Consider the following 17,030-nt stretch of genomic DNA (forward strand, 5'->3'; position numbering starts at 1 on the left):
AGATGCCAGTCATTACTGACCTGAAGTATCAGTACCTTCAGCTGCATGGCAGCAACATTGTTACAAATGCAATAATGAACAATTTGCATGGATTTTATTGTTCATATTTCAACCTTTAAGAAATGCTTGTACACTAGGGAAAGTAAGCTTTAGCACAAAATTAATGTGTTAAAATAAAGGTAGGTCTGATAAAGACACAGTGCCTTAGAGTTTGCTGGGGCACAGTTGCTCAATATTAAAATGATTGTTCAATATTAAAATGATTGAGCAGAGGGGGAAGGTCTCATCTTGTGATCCTCTCAGAGGAGCCCTTAGCACAGGAGCAGTGTGAGGTCACCTTGCAGATCCCCTGCAGCACGGGCTCTGTGCTGCACCTTGCTCAGGCAGGTGGCTGGTGCTGCCTGCTGCTCCCCCAGAGCCACACAATCCCACATTACAAGTGGAGAACTCATCAGTCAAATGCAAGGTTTTTGCTCATCAGGCAAAAAACCTGTTTCCCTACTGTGTTACCATCTGTCTTTGATTTGGATACATACGAAGTAGCTAACAGTAATATATCACAGAGTAATTAAAACTATTAAAAGAGCAAAAAGATCTTTAACATAAAGAAGCCAACTTTGCATTATTGATGTTTGCTTTCTAATCTATAAAGTGAAATGGAGAGGGAATTAACACTATAAACCTCATCATTTTGGGTTTTGTTAATCAAATGCTTGCATAGCAACAGAAATGTTAATTGTAAAATTAAATTCTTTAATTAAGCTATTTATTTTGCTAATCTGCATTCTAATACGAGCTTGTATTTTTAAAATCACACTCTTGTATCAAATCTTATGAAAAGGTTTGGTTTATAAAAGTGTAATTGTCATTATCAAGTTTTCTAAATTAAATACAATGCAAACACTTCAAATTGATTTATTTTCCTGTTAACATTTCCTTGCTTGCATAATGTTCAGCAAAACCCAACAATCTGAACCTTTGTGTGTGAATTTCACTGGGTTATCAACTGCTAACATTTGTATTCTGTCAGGTTAAAGAAGGATTTGCTGCCTTCCAGAACAAACAGAAGTGTCACATGAGTGTCACTCCAGCAAGTGAAAAAGCACTCAAAGATGAGGACAGCTGCTCTCTTAGGAACTCCATCATACAAAACCAAACGGGAGGAATTGAGAAATTATTGAACTTGGAGAGACTTCATTCAGCAAGAAAGAGAAAATACGAAGAAGGCCAGTGAAGATGAGTGCCAGGAGAAAAGGATTCTTTTAGGAACAGAGAGATCTCTTACCTAACCCAGATTTGTAGAGGTATTCCTACAGAATATGGTACATATGTGTAGTTTCATGTTTAATATAACATGTTAACAGTTCTTAATGTTCAAAAATGTATGCAATTCCTGCTCCTCATGTTAGTTCTGGTTCTGCAATCAAATTCAAGTTATTATGGGCTTTGCCCAAAGTTAAAAAGTTCATAAGTTAATGTTCTTATACATGTTTAGCAAAATTAAATGATTACTTAACTATACCCTTCTCCTGCTCCTCAGTTTTGGCTGAAATAGTTCATTTTCTCTGACAGACTGCTCACTCAGTTTTCAGGCAAAATCACCTTCAGCTGTTTCAGAATACAATGGGTTCTGCAAACATTTACAACTGCTTCCAGCAGTTCTGAGTGGTAGAAGAACAGAAAAATCTTCTGCATACCTCTACTGCCAAATTATTTAAATATATCTTTTGTAGTTTCTGTGTCAGTGAGGTCTCTTTCAACACTGAAGGATCAGGTATGATTACACAGATAAAGCAGCAGATCTGGCTTCATGAACCTTCACTTCTGTTGGGTCACATTTCCCTTGGGTCTAAGGGAAATTTTCTCTTACTTTAAAAATACCTGCACTATTATCTTTGTGACCTCCCTCCCTTCCTCCCCACACCTCTTGCAAAGAAAGGTCCCATACTGTAAAATAAACAAAAGAAGCATAACCAACATTGCCAGTTTCTTGTTGCTGATTATGTAAGAAAATCACCAGAAGACATTTTCCCATGTTAGTTTTATTGCCTTTTTTTTTTTTTTTGGTGTGTGTGGCAATTTAGAATATTTAGCTTCTTTAAACCAATTGCATACATTTTTTGGGAAACATTCACAAATTGTCAAAGTTTTGAATAAAATTCATATATAGCAATATTACTAGGTCAAAAAAAAATTCTTAGGTGTCTGAGAGACTGAGGAGACTGTTTTTCACTTGATTCAAATTTTGTTTCCAGGTGTTTAGAGTGTCATACAATTGCTGCCACTGCTGCTTTCCAAAAGTCCGATGTGTGCTGTGACTGGAGAAGTAAAACAAAATTGGGAGATTATTAGAGATTGTCACACTCACCTAATCATTCTTCTACAGCATTACTTTACTGTCATGAGCAAATAGGAAAATTCTGATTTTCTCCCTAGAAAGGGCTGCACTTCACCAGTTAAAGAGAATTCTGTAGCGTTCCCAAATATTTAAAGCAACAACAGTCATTAGTATTCTTGTCACTAGCAGGTCATTAAATGAAATGTCCTGGAAAGTAGGACTCTTTCATTAAATAAGCTAATCACATTCAGTGTGAGCTTTAATAAAATTATGATAAATAGCAACTATTTAACTACCAGCAACTGATAGGAACAATACCTTGCTTCCAGTTAGAATATTCTACAAATGTAAGTGAAATAATTAGAACACACGAAGTTCTTCAAAATGCCATGAAGAATTGTCTTACCTGACAACGACTTTCCTCTGTGTCTGATCTATTTTACAGTACACCATCTTTGTCTTTACAGCTGCAAAAAAACAATGCTGTTTTGAGCAAAATTTTCATGATAATGCAAAGATATTAAACTGCACAAAAATGGTTCAAAAGGAGATCAATACAAACACAAGAACACAGCATTTCACTTCATCTGTTTTGCTGTTGGTTTTAATGGCCTAGTAGGCAGAAAAACAAAATGATGTAACAAGATGAAGGTCATGCATGAATCCTATTGTTTGGTGCCAATCTATTAAAGCAATATCCTGTACAGATTTTATGAACTTCTCTCCCCTACAAACACATCCTGTTTTAAAGACAGCAAACAAAACCAGATGACAAATTCAACCTACAAACAATTTATTAGTTCTGTAAAGAACTACATAAGATACAGTTCCTGTCACTGGGAGGAAAAACACTGGTTAAAACACAACAGTTGGGCCTGTCTTTAAACATGAAGTTGTGCAGCTTTACCTTGTAAAAAGCACAGGAATTAATATTGTTCTTGATATTCAACATTAGCTTAGAAGATTTTAAAGGTCTTGTTGAAGAGCACCGTGTGCAGAAGCACAGTTCTTACCATCAATGACAAATGCCTCTACATCATCAGCCCCGATCTGGAGTTCCTGCTGCATTGTATCAAATGAGATTTCTTTATTCTCTACAGCCATTCCCATGAAAGTAAGGAGCCTCATCTTGGCCATATTGTGTTCATGCAACAAGCCTGAGGAAAAGTGGTGATAGTTTAATTAATGATTTAATTATAATTCATACAAATAATTTGCTTTTCGTGTTATTTTTGCTATATATGCTTCCAATAATTTAAAATTTATTTCACAATGCAATATATTCTACTTTTCCCTACCAACAGTTCTTTTGAGGTAAAATATCAAATCCTACATCTGCCTTGTCTTTTGCTAAAATAGCAAGTTTCATTGTGAATTCATCAAGACTCAGTTGTTTTTTAGCAAAAAAAGTTTTATCTACAAAAGTTAAAAACCTAAACAGAATTTGAGGTGGTGAGAGTGCAAATGAATTTTTCAGTTGCATCACCTGGAAGAACAGCAATGCAAAAAAGTAGAAAATCCACAGCTGGTTATGCCAAAAACCTTCTTACAGTCTCACTACTCATTCTCCTGTAGTTTCTGGAAAAGAAACCTCTCACAGAGATGGTTCCAGAACATAACATTGTGGTGCCAAAAGAAAGCATTTTGCTGCTGAATTTGTTTGTCCACAGCAAAAAAGGCATCATGAGGCCCATGTAAGCATCCAGTGTGGCTCAGAAAAGTGCAGTTCAAAACCAGCAGAACAGATACTGAGGTCAAGTTACATCTTTTACATGATTGCATAAATGCCAACACAAGGAACTGAGCCAAGGCCTTGCATGTCTAAATCAGAGACCATTTTCCTGGAAAAACATCCAGGTCAACCAAGTTAAGTCACTGAGATGAAACAAGGCATTTCTTAATCCCAAGGTCCATGAGGTACCAACCAAGATCCAGTGGAAGCTTCTTAAAAATGAGTGTCAATCTTTTTGTTGTAGAATGACATTATAAACATTCCCATAGCTTCAGTAAATATGTAAGTTAGGAATTTATAACACCCATACACTAGCAGGGAAGCACATTAGTGCAGGACATCATGTTGTGTTAATTAGCTGTAATTATGATGCAGGTTTCCTATTTGGCACCGATTCAACAAAAAAGCGATCGCCATAATTCACAGGAATGAGGAGCACCAGCAACTATACCTAACTGGGTTTAATGGAACTCTACAAGCATCAAAAAATCAATTAGCACACATTAACCCTAATTAACAAATGCAAATGAGATGCTGATTAACTTTGCGAAGAAGACTGCAGATAATTCCAGATTAACTGTGGCCATGTTAGGGCGATGCAGTTGACACAGATAATGCTACTGCTGGCCTAAGTTGTCAGCATTAATAAAAAACAAATTGTAACAAACTGATGCTGACTGTAGGATGCTGCACAGCCTTCCTGGGCCAGTTCTAACTGGTCCTGGTCCAGGAAAGGTTACAACTACAGCCCATGCTTTACTGCCACTGGAATCCTATTCTAAGCAGCCTTTAAAACAAAGGTATTTGGACAAGTTATTTAAAAAAAAATTCTAAAGCATGGTTAAAAATCTCATTGCTTTTGGGAACAGATCATTTTTGAATGCCTCATCTAATAACTGCACTGTTATCTCGACCAAACTGCCCTTTGTTTTTCAAAGCCATGGCTAAGTCATTCAGTTCCCAGCATTTCCATCTGTGCTGCCTCCAAATCTCTGCTTGTCCATTGCTGAAAGACAAAGAGTTTCTGAGCACACCATAGAAAATCAGCATAAGTGGAAGTTAAGACTGTCTTTCCAAGCAATTACACAGGTATTTAAGGATTTTACTAAGATTATATAAATCTTAGATACATTGAAAGTTCACACACTGAATTAATTCATGGAAGGAAGCACAGAAGGCAAGGCAAAAGAAACCACAACAACTGGATATAATACAATTAATGCTATATAGATGTGTAATTGATCTTCCATAAATTTATTCAAATGTTGGTGTAATAGCAATTTCAGCAAATACTTCTGTGGACAAGTACCTAAAAGACAAGCCCCAAACCCACTTTCCCCTGAGAAAGAAAAGCATAAGATGTCTGCATAACTAATGTTCAGATACATATGACAAAAGAGACACTTAACCTATAGACACATTTACAAGCTGCCAAAAACTTGCTCCTAATTTTATCCACCAAAAAATACCATTGGTATTTCCATCATTTTAGCACCCAAAGTACCACCATTTTAAAGCTCTGATGGTAATTATTCTAAGAATTGTATCACACTCCATTAAACAAAATAATGCATGTGTTAAAAAGCTGCACTAAACTCTGTTTTAGCGAACTAGCTTTCCTCAAATGCAACCAAGGCAGTGTTTAAGTGTCATTTGAAAATCAAAGTTATAAAAAAAAAAATATATTGTATTTTTATGGAAACATTTATTCATTACCAATATGTCAAAACCTTAATGCAGTAATAAAAAAATCTGCATCATTGAGCAATTTCTGCATTGTCACTGACCCCTGTCCTAAAAAGCTGGAATATAAAAAACGTAATTTTAATGCATGCAATAGCTTATGAACCAGTGCTCCTTTGAAACAGTCAATTACACATCAACGGGGGAGTGTCAAAGTGTTAATTACTACTCCTTTTTTCCACAGTGTGTAAATAAAGAGGGTGCTGACATTAACATTCCATCACATTGCTTCATGTGATGAAACAAATTAACTGGGACAGACTGTGGCTTGCTGGGTCTAATGCATCAGCACACACACACACACAATCTGCATGCTTTACCATACAGTGCAGAAGTATTTGCTGTTACAAAGTTATTCATCATTAAAAAAAACCAGATTTATACAAGCTGGTGGTTTCCTCAATGCAGTTGTGATTTCTGGCCTAGCCTGGAGTATGAATGTGTTAAACCTTTCAGGAGGGGAGTTCTAAGAGAAAAAAACACTGGGTAAAACCACAGTTCTCTTCCAAAGCCATAAACCAGCTTGTTTTCAAAGAACAAACCACAGTTAGACAGCCCACTCACCATGTACAAGAGGTTATAATCTACAAACTCTAAACTGTTATGAAATTCCCTTGCTTCAATACATGGATTCAAACTGAATTACTCTGTGGCTTCCATACCCTAAACCACATAAATAGTGAGAAATGTAATGATCTGAAAACTTACCCAGGGAGTCAATGAAGTCTTTGTTGTTCTGATAAAATTTGACATAGGATGCTAGTTTAGCACTTACAAAAATTGTCAAAAGCTAGAAGAAGGAAAACAAACATGAGAACAGTTTAAATATTATCTTGGTTCCCCTCTTTGCAGGCTGGACAGATACAGATAGAAACTATGGGTATTGAACAAAACCATAAGCTGTTAAGAGCAGAAATTCTGTGTTCTGTCAATAGATGTGGGCAGTCTGTGCTGAGCTGACTTCCTTTGCCCAGACTTATGATTTGCTACAGAACTCATGTGAGGGCAAGACATGGAACTGAGTTTCTGAAACTTTGAAGGGGAAACGTTTCACACACAATTTTAATTTTAAAGACTGAGAAGACATACTACATTGCAGCTCAGGATTACTGACATGTAACTATTGTAATGGATTTCAAAAGACACATTAGAACAAAGCAGTCTACTGCTATCGAATCATCTCAGTAAAAACAAAGTTACTTACATCATGAATAAGTTCTCCTTCCAAAAACTTGACTGGTTTTAAGGCAAGAAGATGATCAAAGAGAAAGGTATTTGGATCCTTCAATGCTCGTACAATACATCTGATGAGAAAAGGAAATTGCTTACTTTCAAAGCAATGCTCATCTTTATGACTAAGAGCAACTCAGTTTGCTGTTCCTTGCTTTCTAGGATACACACAAGGGTTTTCAATTATTATTAGAAGTAACATATGTCACATTCCAATTTTAAACTTCATTTTACAGATGGAAAAACCAAGGAACAGGAAGCATTAAATAATTTGTCCTGTATCCCAAATGAATTGTGCCAGGTGGTGAAACCACAGATCACCCTACAGTTTCCATCTATGCATTTATTTCCAGCACAGCCTTTGTTCCTAGAGGTATTTTTACTGTGCTCCTAAAATTTCATGGAATTAAGTTGTTTTGGAAGATTTAATTACACTTGAATATGTGACACACAACAGTTATGCAGAGACACAGCCCTGGACACACAAGTTCTCTCAGAGAGAACATGCTGCAGGTTGTAGGGCAGCCAGTGAAATTCCCACTTATGCACAGACACTAATTTTCCAAAGGAGTCACTCTGATTTTCCTCCATGGTTAAATATACACAACTCCTTTGAGAACTACTGGTAATGCACGTCTGGCAGAACTTAAAGAATTCATTTCTAAGAAAAATCATGATAGTCAAAACACAGACAGATCAAAACACAGGCATTTATTCTTTGTGGCCAGTGGGGAAAATGCACTGTTATGAATCAGTTTAGTCCCAGCTTGTTCAACAGGTAAACTTATTTCTGTGCAGTTCACATCCTTTGTACTTGCTCACAGAGAAGACAGCAACAATGTTTTTTCAAGAGAAAATGCTATTTGAAAAGAATGCTCAAGGTTTGATAATAAAACAGGCAAAAAGTAAACCAATGTGAAATAAAGGATTCCAGTACAGATTCTGAGTGCACAGCTGGTGTAAGGAAGTCCTTACCCAAGGCTGATCTCTCTCAGCAGTGACCAGGACCACTCCTGTGCATTTGCACACTGGAATAAACCTGACTGTGCCTATAACCAGCCAGACCTTCTGCACACTGCAGAGACAAACTCTTGACTGAGGCAGCAGTGCTACAGAAGAGGCTGTGGCAGGGCCCCTGGTCTGCCAGGCCTTTCAATATTCTTAGTAATAAGGGCATCAAAATAATCTGGCCATTGAGGAGAAGCTACTGCTACTTTTAAGGAAACTGGGAAGTCAGTATTACCTGTGAGCATCAACTCTAGCCTGGGAAGCATTGTCCTCTGTGTAACTTCCCAATAGCTCCACCATTACTTTTGCTGCAGTGTCACTATAGGAAAAAATAAAGTTACCTCAGGATTGCTGAAAAAATAGTTCAAACAAGACACTCAAATATTCAAATAATTCCATTATGGTGTTATAGGTCAAATTAAATTACACTTGAAAAAGATGTAGATGATCCATTTTAATTCTAGTGGAGAGAACAAATGACCTGGATGTATTCTTTCAATTCTTGTTCTACAAAATGTTTATCTTCACCCTTCATTTCATTCTCTTAAACTGATAAATTACCTGCTGGTTATGGAAAAAGCTTTCTGAGCTAGGAACAGCTTTATATGGTTCACTAGAATGCTCCTCTTATGCACATCTGGATTTAATCATTGCGCAATAAGTAGTGCTGCAAAGTTTATTTCAAATGTAAAATGGCATCTCTTAAAGAATATTTATGGTCAGGAAAATGACTGCATAAAAGCTGCTCTCTTCTTTCACAGATTCTCTCTTCAAGTACTCCGAGTGAGAGCTGCTCCTTTTATTGATGAAAGGACACAGCCAGCAGTGAGACTGGCTGAGGCTGCTGGAAGCAAACAGCTCCCAGCACTGCTCTGACAGACAGCTTTTCCCAGAAAGCTGAGCAAACCTACAGCCTCATCTACCCAGACTATCCTGGAAACGACATCACTACTACTGCAAACCAGCTCTGAGATCCTTACTGTGTCATTTTAACTGATTTTAATTTATTTTCACTTAACAGTTTTACTACCAACAAGGCCGGCAACCACTGATTCCTGCTGCAAAATTTACAACAAATTATCCCACGTGGTCTGAAAGCACACACAATTTTTCTTAAAACAAAACACTGTGATAATAAAGTTTCAATTTGCATTACTGACTTAGGCCAATGGCATAAACGGCCCAGGGAAGAACAAACCAACACAACAGGCCCAGTATGTTCTGTGCAGGGACACAGGTTTAACCCATACAGCAGCACGGGTCTCACTGGTTTCTGTAGTACAGTAACACTGCCTTTATATGGGTATTTATTGGCAATCTCACCACACCACTGCTTGACAGCCACTCTGTAGGGTGAAGCTTGTTCTCAGAGAATTTACCAGATCTGAGAGATGTGCAGCACAAATATTAAAGAAATCATGGGTAACACCCAGTATCATATATAATCTGAATGTACATTTGTCCCCAGGCAGGGGCATTTTCTACAGATCCCAGCATTTCAGAACCATGTTCAGGAATATAAACTTTAATGAAACATATGTTTTTAAATTCCAGCATTAAATACATCAACTTATGTTTTGCCCTGGTAACCAGTACTGACATAGATGAACTGACAGTTCTGTATCAGTGAAAAAAAAATTCAGGCAGCTTTATATATGAGAGAAGCATCTGCATGTAAATCAGTCTGTGACTGACTATGACTTTAGCACTGGTGAAATCTTACCAAAACTAGCTGTTCTAGGAGACAAATGACCAGTTTAATACAGGAATGGCAATATACAGCTGTTCAATCAAAGAGGCTCAGCTCATGTGCTATTCAACCTAAGAAAACACAACTCCTTATTTAATAAAAGCTTTTCAGCAGTTATCATTGTGCACTTCAGAGCTGTGTTACAGCTTTCTAGCAATTTTCCTCCCCTAATCTTTCCCTTAGCAGCAAAAATTAAACAACTAATTTCAAGCAGTATTTTCAATTCCCTGGCTTTTTTAAATTTTATTTTTAAGTGGGAAAGGAGTGGAATTTTTCACCTGTATTTCTAGGAAACAACAGAATGCTACAAGACTATGACTCCAAATTTTGCATGCTGAATTCTTGTGAACCTCAGCAAACATGGCAGGCCTTTAGTCTTACATTCTGTTCAGTGTCAGGTGACTACTGGAAATTAGGCTGTTTCAATCACTAATACAGATCACTAATTTACCACAGCTTGCTGTTAAATGTGTTTCACCAAAGGTGCAAATGTGAACATTTTTTCTAGCAAAACAGCCTGAACAAGTGCTCTTGGCTCCACTTGCCAGTCTAGATGCATAACTTGACGAAAAGCCAGTGAGAGCTGAAGAGTGATGGTAGATAAAAGGAATGAAAAAACCACAGCACAGCATTCAGAGACTTAGTGAGATGTTGGAATCGAGTCCCTCCACATTACATGATATTAAACTGAATTAAAATTAAATGAAACAATTACTCTGCAGGTGCCCGACATGCTGAGCTTTTTGCTACAAGTATTAATAGCCAGACTTGCCAGACCTGTTTGAATTTAACTTGGGCAGGGCCAAAGCTGCTTCATCCTGCCAGCAGAGACCAGCTTTAAACTGCATCAAGGTGGCTGGAGAAGGTTTGATAAAACAAACATTCACTTGTCACGGCAGGAAAAGGGACACACACAACCTCTGCACATTTACTTTTTAGGAGCTACCAATCTGTTAACTACCAACTGCTCCACTGGGAGGAAGTCCATTAGCTACAGAAAACCATCTCTTCTGCCACAATGAGCAAAGTTAAAACATAAATCGAGCAAACGAAAGAATTCAATTGTCTTTAACAATCTAGTTCTTTTCCCTTGAATATAAATCAACAAAGGTAACTGAGGTATGATTTTTACCACGTATTTTTCAGTTCCCACTTATCTTCCCATACTGCTAGATAGAGCAACATTCCTGGGTGCTACAGCTGGAATGCTGGTTTGAGTTTCCCATACTATTGCAAACACTGCCCACTGATCCAGGAGAGTGAACCAGGTCAAAGGTGCCAGGGTCACTTCTTGTTTTCTTTTCTGGAGAGAAGTGCAAGTGCTCTGAAACACTGCTCAGTGCACAGCTTGCTGCAACCCATGGTAAGGACACCGAGTGCAGGAGTCATCTCTTACAGGGTTTGTGGAAGGTTTTCTTGGCTATCTTAAAAAATCACCTATGGTTAGCAAGGAAAAACAATTTAGCAGCAAGGTTAGTGGCAGCAGTGGAAACAAAAACTAGAAGTTTAATCCACTGATTTGATAGCAAGACCAGCTAAAAATAACTGGCTTTTAAGTTTGGAAATTAAACTTGTTAAAACTTCACAATAAATCAACAGGATGGGAAGTGAGGAAGAGTAGGAATGTTATCAGTGTAGTATTTCTGAAACAGGGTAAGCACTAAGCCATGGAAAAGATCTGTGACTAATATTTCTGAATTTATTTTGACAATCTGAAATCTGCCATACAGAACTATCCATGCAAAAGCATTTGAGTGTTACAAACAGGAATTCCCAGTAATGCAGCTCACAGAGTAACTACTCCATGAGGATTAATCATCCCTAAATTGAGGTTAGTTAAAAATGATCCTGCTATGCTGATGCAGCATTTCCAGCAGGGGAGAATAAGCCAACTGTCCTGACAGAAGGAACTCTTCTCCACCTGTGACAGCTTCACACTTGCCTTTTTAAACCTCTAGCAAGGTCATGTCCCCAGTCCAACCCCTGTGCAGTCACAAAAATGCCCACACCAACACAAACACACACAGGTACTGGCAGCTGGAGAGGACAGGAACAAAGGGTACAGGACAGAACTTCCTTTTGCAGCAGTGCAAGGTTATGCAAACGCTGAAAACACAAATGCAGTTCTGGTACCACTGTGAATCAGCAGTGGAGGGGGCCCGATGCTGCCTCACTATGAAAATCAAAAAAAAGTAACTTGAAAAAGTAACTCAGTAACTCAGAAAGTAACTCAGAAAACAGAGTGGACGGGCAGGGGGAAGCAGCACAGCCCCCCTACATCCCCATCCCAAACTGCAGGGACAGCTTAAATATGTTTGGGCTGTGGTGGAACCACACCCTGAACCACTGGAAAGCAGCCCATCTCTGCAGCCCTGCCAGGACAGTCAATCCACTGCATCCTTCTGTAAGATAAACTGATGACAGCTCTCAGTTCAGATATGCATTAATTTACAGGCACCATACACACTGGATTACTCTACATGCCAGAAGACAGTGGTCTGCCAAGTTTGTTAGATCAAAGATGCTTCTTAGAATCCATGATAATAATTCAAAATGGCCAAGCAGGTATTCTGTGGACATTAATTTCAGTGACTGGTGGAAAGCTCTGTCCTGAAGGTAATGTTTACATAAAGACTGATTCTGTTAACCATGACTGATAAGCCTTCCCACATCATTAAGTAAAAGATAGCACTACCACACAATAAAATGTCAAAAATGCAATTAAATAATAAACTTGGCATAATGCTACATAGCACTAAGATGATTATTTATAGAAAGGAACAGTGTTATTTTGGGAGTCTGTGGTTTGCAGCTAATTCACTACTAACTTTATTATTTTTGGGAACACTGGGTTAATACAAGAGTGCTTAAAAATATTTTTAAAAACTCCAGAAGTGTATTTGGATTCAATTATTGGTACAGATTAATTTTACAAGTCCTGTGAGAAATGTTTTCCCTACAGATCACCTATAGTACATCAACATACAGAATTATCTAGTACATATGACTTGTCTTTTATACCTTTTCTTGCAGTCTACTAGGACATCATAGAGCAGTCTCAGGAGAGTGTGCTTTTTTTCTGTGGCCAGATTCCAGTCAGAAATCCATTTTCGGACCTAGGTAGAATACGAGTGAAAAAGAAGCATTCAGGAAAAGATTAAAATAGCATTAAAAATACTTCTCATTTTCTCCCAAGCAAGAAAGGATTAAAAATATATTGCACAAAGATTTCTCTTTTAGGTCTTCTGATTCTCATGCTCCCACTGTTCCTTGTCCTATCACTATCTGCCCATGTCAAAAGTCACTCTCCCTCTTTAAGGAGCCCCATTTAAAGTACTGCAATAAGGGCATCCTGGAGCCTTCTCTTTTCCAGGCTGAACAATCCCAGTGCTCTCAGGCTTCCCTCACAGAGGTGTTGCATCTCTCTGATCATCTTCATAGCAATTTCTCTAGGCTCTGCAATTTCTAAGAGACAGTCTGTATCAGCTCTGAGTAATACTTAGGTGCAACACGGTTCATACAAAGGCAACAACTTGAAGGGTCACTTAATTACCTGATCTAGTTCAGTTGGAATGTACTGGATGGCACCACAGGATGAGGCCACTTTCAGAAGGCTGCAGTACACTGTGTACCTCACAGGAGTGTTCTTGTCCATGCCATGGAAGAGATTGCTCAGGCTAAACCACAAACAACGAACAACGGAGTTACAGAGGTTTCAAAAACCACTACTGGAGTGCATGCAAGTGTTCTCCTAAGACACATGCTTGTACAAAGCATCTGGCAGTGCCTTACATCCTTGAATTGTAACAGCTTCCAGCTTTGTAATCATTTTCAGCAAAGCTGAAAACTATGCATATTGATTTTATTTTGTAATACCAAAAGGAAAAAAATATTTGTACTTCTATTTTATGACAGTGAAAAGAAAGTAAAAAAGAGTGCTTCCTGCAACACCCCACACTTTGATTTAAAGACATACATACAAGATAATCCTTCCTCTTCAGAGGCACAATTACTTTGCCAAGTCCACCCTTTCTCACTGTGCCCTGAGCAATACTTACAGCTGCAGTCTAAGAGATGGGCGCTCTCCTTCCCGAAATTTTACTAACTTCTCACACAGGTTTTCAATGAGTGCTTCCTGCTTGTCAGGTTCCAGGATAAGAAGCAGAGAGACAACACTGTTCATCACACTCTCCACATCTGCATAAACCAAAACATACAGCTGTTTGAAACTGCAAGCAGCAATCAGTCACTACCTTGTGCTGGATAAAGTTTTGATAATAATTCATACTTTTGATATGAATTACCACTTTGCTTAAGCAAGAATTGTAAAAGAAGGAAAATGCCAAGATACCAACCTGGATATTCATCAGAATGTACAGAGACTTGGCTCAGGTGGGCTTACACCAATACACCTCCATGTAAGACAAGAATTACCACTCTGAGATCAACACAGGACATGGTATTTGAGATGACACTTGCTCTGAATTCTCTGTTTACACGCAGGAGGAATCAGAGGAACTCCAGGTTCCTCAGAGTGGAAACTGCCCACAGTTCTACAGTGAGAACAGTAACACCTAGTGCTCAAGCACAGTACAACATTTCACCAGGAGCACAAGGGATACCCAGGCACAGGGAAAATGCCCTCAAGAACAATGAAGCATATTACAAACCCTCCCCAGCTCCTGTTTTAAGTGTGGTGTTCCATCCTTTTCAAACAGAACCACACCTGCTTTGTGTTTTCAGTCAGCCCAATTGTCAAGCAAAGGCAAAGAACAGAATTCATTACATATGGAAAATATTATCTATTCCCCAAAATGACACCCGAGGACCAAATACTCTATTTTACATACAAGTCTCTACGCCCTCATTACAAGCAGAGTCTAGCTCAGCTTCTGACTTCTTCAAAGAGTGCTGCATGTTTGAAGAAAGGAGGGGCAGAGTACATGCAAATATTCCATGGCAATGATGGAAATATGCATTTCCAGTTTTATGAAGATGCACAGCTTGTGTTTTAAAGCTACACCTCTCTAAATTCTGCCATCTGCTTCTGTTTGAAAGCACTGATGGCTTTAGCAAAACCATAGACGGCACTGATAAATTTAGCAAAACCAAGACTTAGAGATGCAAACCTTTGTCATCCTCTTTCAGGCACACATCACACACTTCAATAATCTGTGCCAAGTCCACATGAAGTCCTCCTTCAGCGTTTTCTTCAGAGATTTCTGCTCCTTTGGATTTCAGGTAAGCTCGCAGTTCTGCAGCCTTAAAAAAGAGAAAGACAACACATACAAAACAAAACAGTTGTTTTGTGAATAACAAAGTCCAAGTAATTACATGTCTTACAGATATTTGTTCAGCCAGATGCTGCACCTGCTGTTTTGCCAGTGACTGAACAGGTCACAGAGCTGTGACTTTCTCACAGTGTCAGTGTGTCACTTACAAATGGGTACTGCACTGCAGGCCTAATAAGTTTTTTTGACAAAGACACTTCCTTATGAATTTTTGCTCTTTTACTCCCTCTGCAAACTTCAAACGAACATTAAAACCATTTAGTTGCTTCTTCACTAGAACAGAAAAAAGGTATAAACAAAGCCACTTTAGAGAGGGTAGAACTTCACAACTTCCCAACAACAGTTTTTAATCTAATTATAGAATGGCTTGGGTTGGAAGGAACCTTAAAGACCATCTCATTCCACACCTCTGCCACGGAAAGGGAACGTTCCCCTAAGCCAGGCTGCCCAAAGCCCCATTCAACCCAGCCTTACAGTGTCATGAGCTGCCTTATACTGCTAGGACTTAAACCTACACCAAGCAAATACCTTTCCCTCAGCAAGAGGCCGATTCATTATAACTGAATGACAGACAAACAGCAGAACCATAACCCCTCAGAAACGATTTAAGGCCATACCACTTTTGGCACAGGGCACTTCTGACCAGGAGGCTGCTGTGACATTTGCACCTCGTTCAGCGTCAAATCATTTTGGAACCAGACGGAAAAGCTAAATGCCCTGGGACAAACTGCTGTACTGAGGATGTCTCGTACTTGATGGGGCTGTACTAGGCATTATGGCAAGTAAAAACTGGGCTGAAGACTGGTAACTATGTGGGCACACACGCACACTGTATATACACACACACACGTATGTGCACATACATACTTCAGTGACACTGGGAAAAAGCAGCCCCCAAACCCAAAAGCACAACAAAGCAGCAGCTCAAAGACAGAATTCCCACTTTCCGTGCCTGCAGTACCGAGAATTCCACAAAACCCAAGTAATGCCCATATGTGAACCCGCTTTCTTCTCCTAAATAAAAAGCAGGGCTGACGAGCGATGAAAACGAAGTGCCGGAGAGGCGGAATACTGAAGAGGGAACTGCAAACACAGGGTTATCTTTCAGCCATTATGTTCAAGTTTCTCTAATCGCCTGCTCGGTCTCTGTAGGGAACAGCCCAGGCGAGTTCGCGGTGCGCACGGCGGGGCAGGTCCGGCCCCGGCTGCGGTCCCGGACACGGCCCGGCCCAGCCCCCCCTGCCCGGGGCCGATCGCTGCCGGGGGCGCTGACCTGATCCTCCTCGGTGATGTCGATGAAGGCCGGGACGCTCATGGCTCCGAGCACGCCGCGCTCCGGAAAGGCGGAGCGCCTTCCGCCACCGCGCCAGGCCGCGCCGCTTCCGCTTCCCCCGCCGAGCGGGCGGGGCCCGCGCTGCGACCGCCCTGCGACCGCCCGGCCCGGCCCGGCCCGGCACGGCTCGTCCCTGTCCCGCTCCGCCCTGTCCGGCACGGCCCTGTCGTGCTCCGCCCTGCCCCGCTCCGCCCGGCACGGCTCGGCCCTGTCCCGCTCCGCCCTGCCCTGCTCCGCCCGGCACGGCTCGGCCCTGTCCCGCTGCGCCCTGTCCGGCCCTGTCGGACTCAGCCGTGCCCGGCTCGGCCCTGTCGGACTCGGCTCTGCCCTGCCTGGTGCGGCCCTGCCCTGCACCGGGCGGGAACCTGGATTTGCCCGGGCGCTGCTCCGCTACAGCCGCCGGCCCGCTCCCCTCAGAGACAGACAGACAGACAGACAGACAGACAGACAGACACTCGCCCCTCCTTCCCCTCACACCCACATTCACACACACCCCCACACCCGCCACCCCGCCTTTCACACACACACCCCTTCTTCCTCCCCACCTAAAAGCTGAAGTGTTTCCCCCCCGCCCTTTATTCCAGGAGCAGGTTGGGGAACAGAAC

At 40.4% G+C, this 17,030-nt stretch overlaps 2 protein-coding genes across 2 annotated transcripts in view; one reads left to right on the plus strand and one right to left on the minus strand.

The window, feature by feature from the left end:
• CCDC73 (coiled-coil domain containing 73) overlaps positions 1–2,173 on the plus strand; it is a 90,015-nt gene extending 87,842 nt beyond the window's left edge. The window contains exon 23 of the mRNA XM_088175416.1: positions 1,031–2,173. Coding sequence (XP_088031542.1) covers positions 1,031–1,234 — 204 coding nt within the window. The 3' untranslated portion in view covers positions 1,235–2,173. The remainder of the gene's footprint in view (positions 1–1,030) is intronic.
• On the minus strand, positions 2,025–16,513 carry EIF3M (eukaryotic translation initiation factor 3 subunit M). The gene is made up of 11 exons (XM_014884596.2): positions 16,366–16,513; positions 14,931–15,063; positions 13,860–13,998; positions 13,355–13,478; positions 12,823–12,917; positions 8,287–8,370; positions 7,018–7,117; positions 6,522–6,603; positions 3,352–3,495; positions 2,745–2,805; positions 2,025–2,318 (listed from the first exon to the last, which is right to left on the minus strand). Exons 1-11 carry the CDS (start codon positions 16,405–16,407, stop codon positions 2,198–2,200), a joined length of 1,125 nt encoding a protein of 374 aa, XP_014740082.1. The 5' UTR covers positions 16,408–16,513; the 3' UTR covers positions 2,025–2,197.
• Positions 16,514–17,030: the final 517 nt, after the last annotated feature.

This window comes from Sturnus vulgaris, chromosome 18, assembly GCF_052056855.1.
Source record: "Sturnus vulgaris isolate bStuVul1 chromosome 18, bStuVul1.hap1, whole genome shotgun sequence".
Lineage (NCBI taxonomy): Eukaryota > Metazoa > Chordata > Aves > Passeriformes > Sturnidae > Sturnus > Sturnus vulgaris.

Bases quoted from the DNA above. Each gene is read 5' to 3' on its own strand.
- EIF3M (XM_014884596.2), bottom strand. From the start codon at position 16,407: ATGAGCGTCCCGGCCTTCATCGACATCACCGAGGAGGATCAG. The intron at 15,064-16,365 runs GTCAGCGCCCCC...CTCTTTTTTAAG, and splicing joins ACATCACCGAGGAGGATCAG to GCTGCAGAACTGCGAGCTTA. The intron at 3,496-6,521 runs GTAAGTTTTCAG...ACTTTTCCTCAG, and splicing joins AGACTTCATTGACTCCCTGG to GCTTGTTGCATGAACACAAT.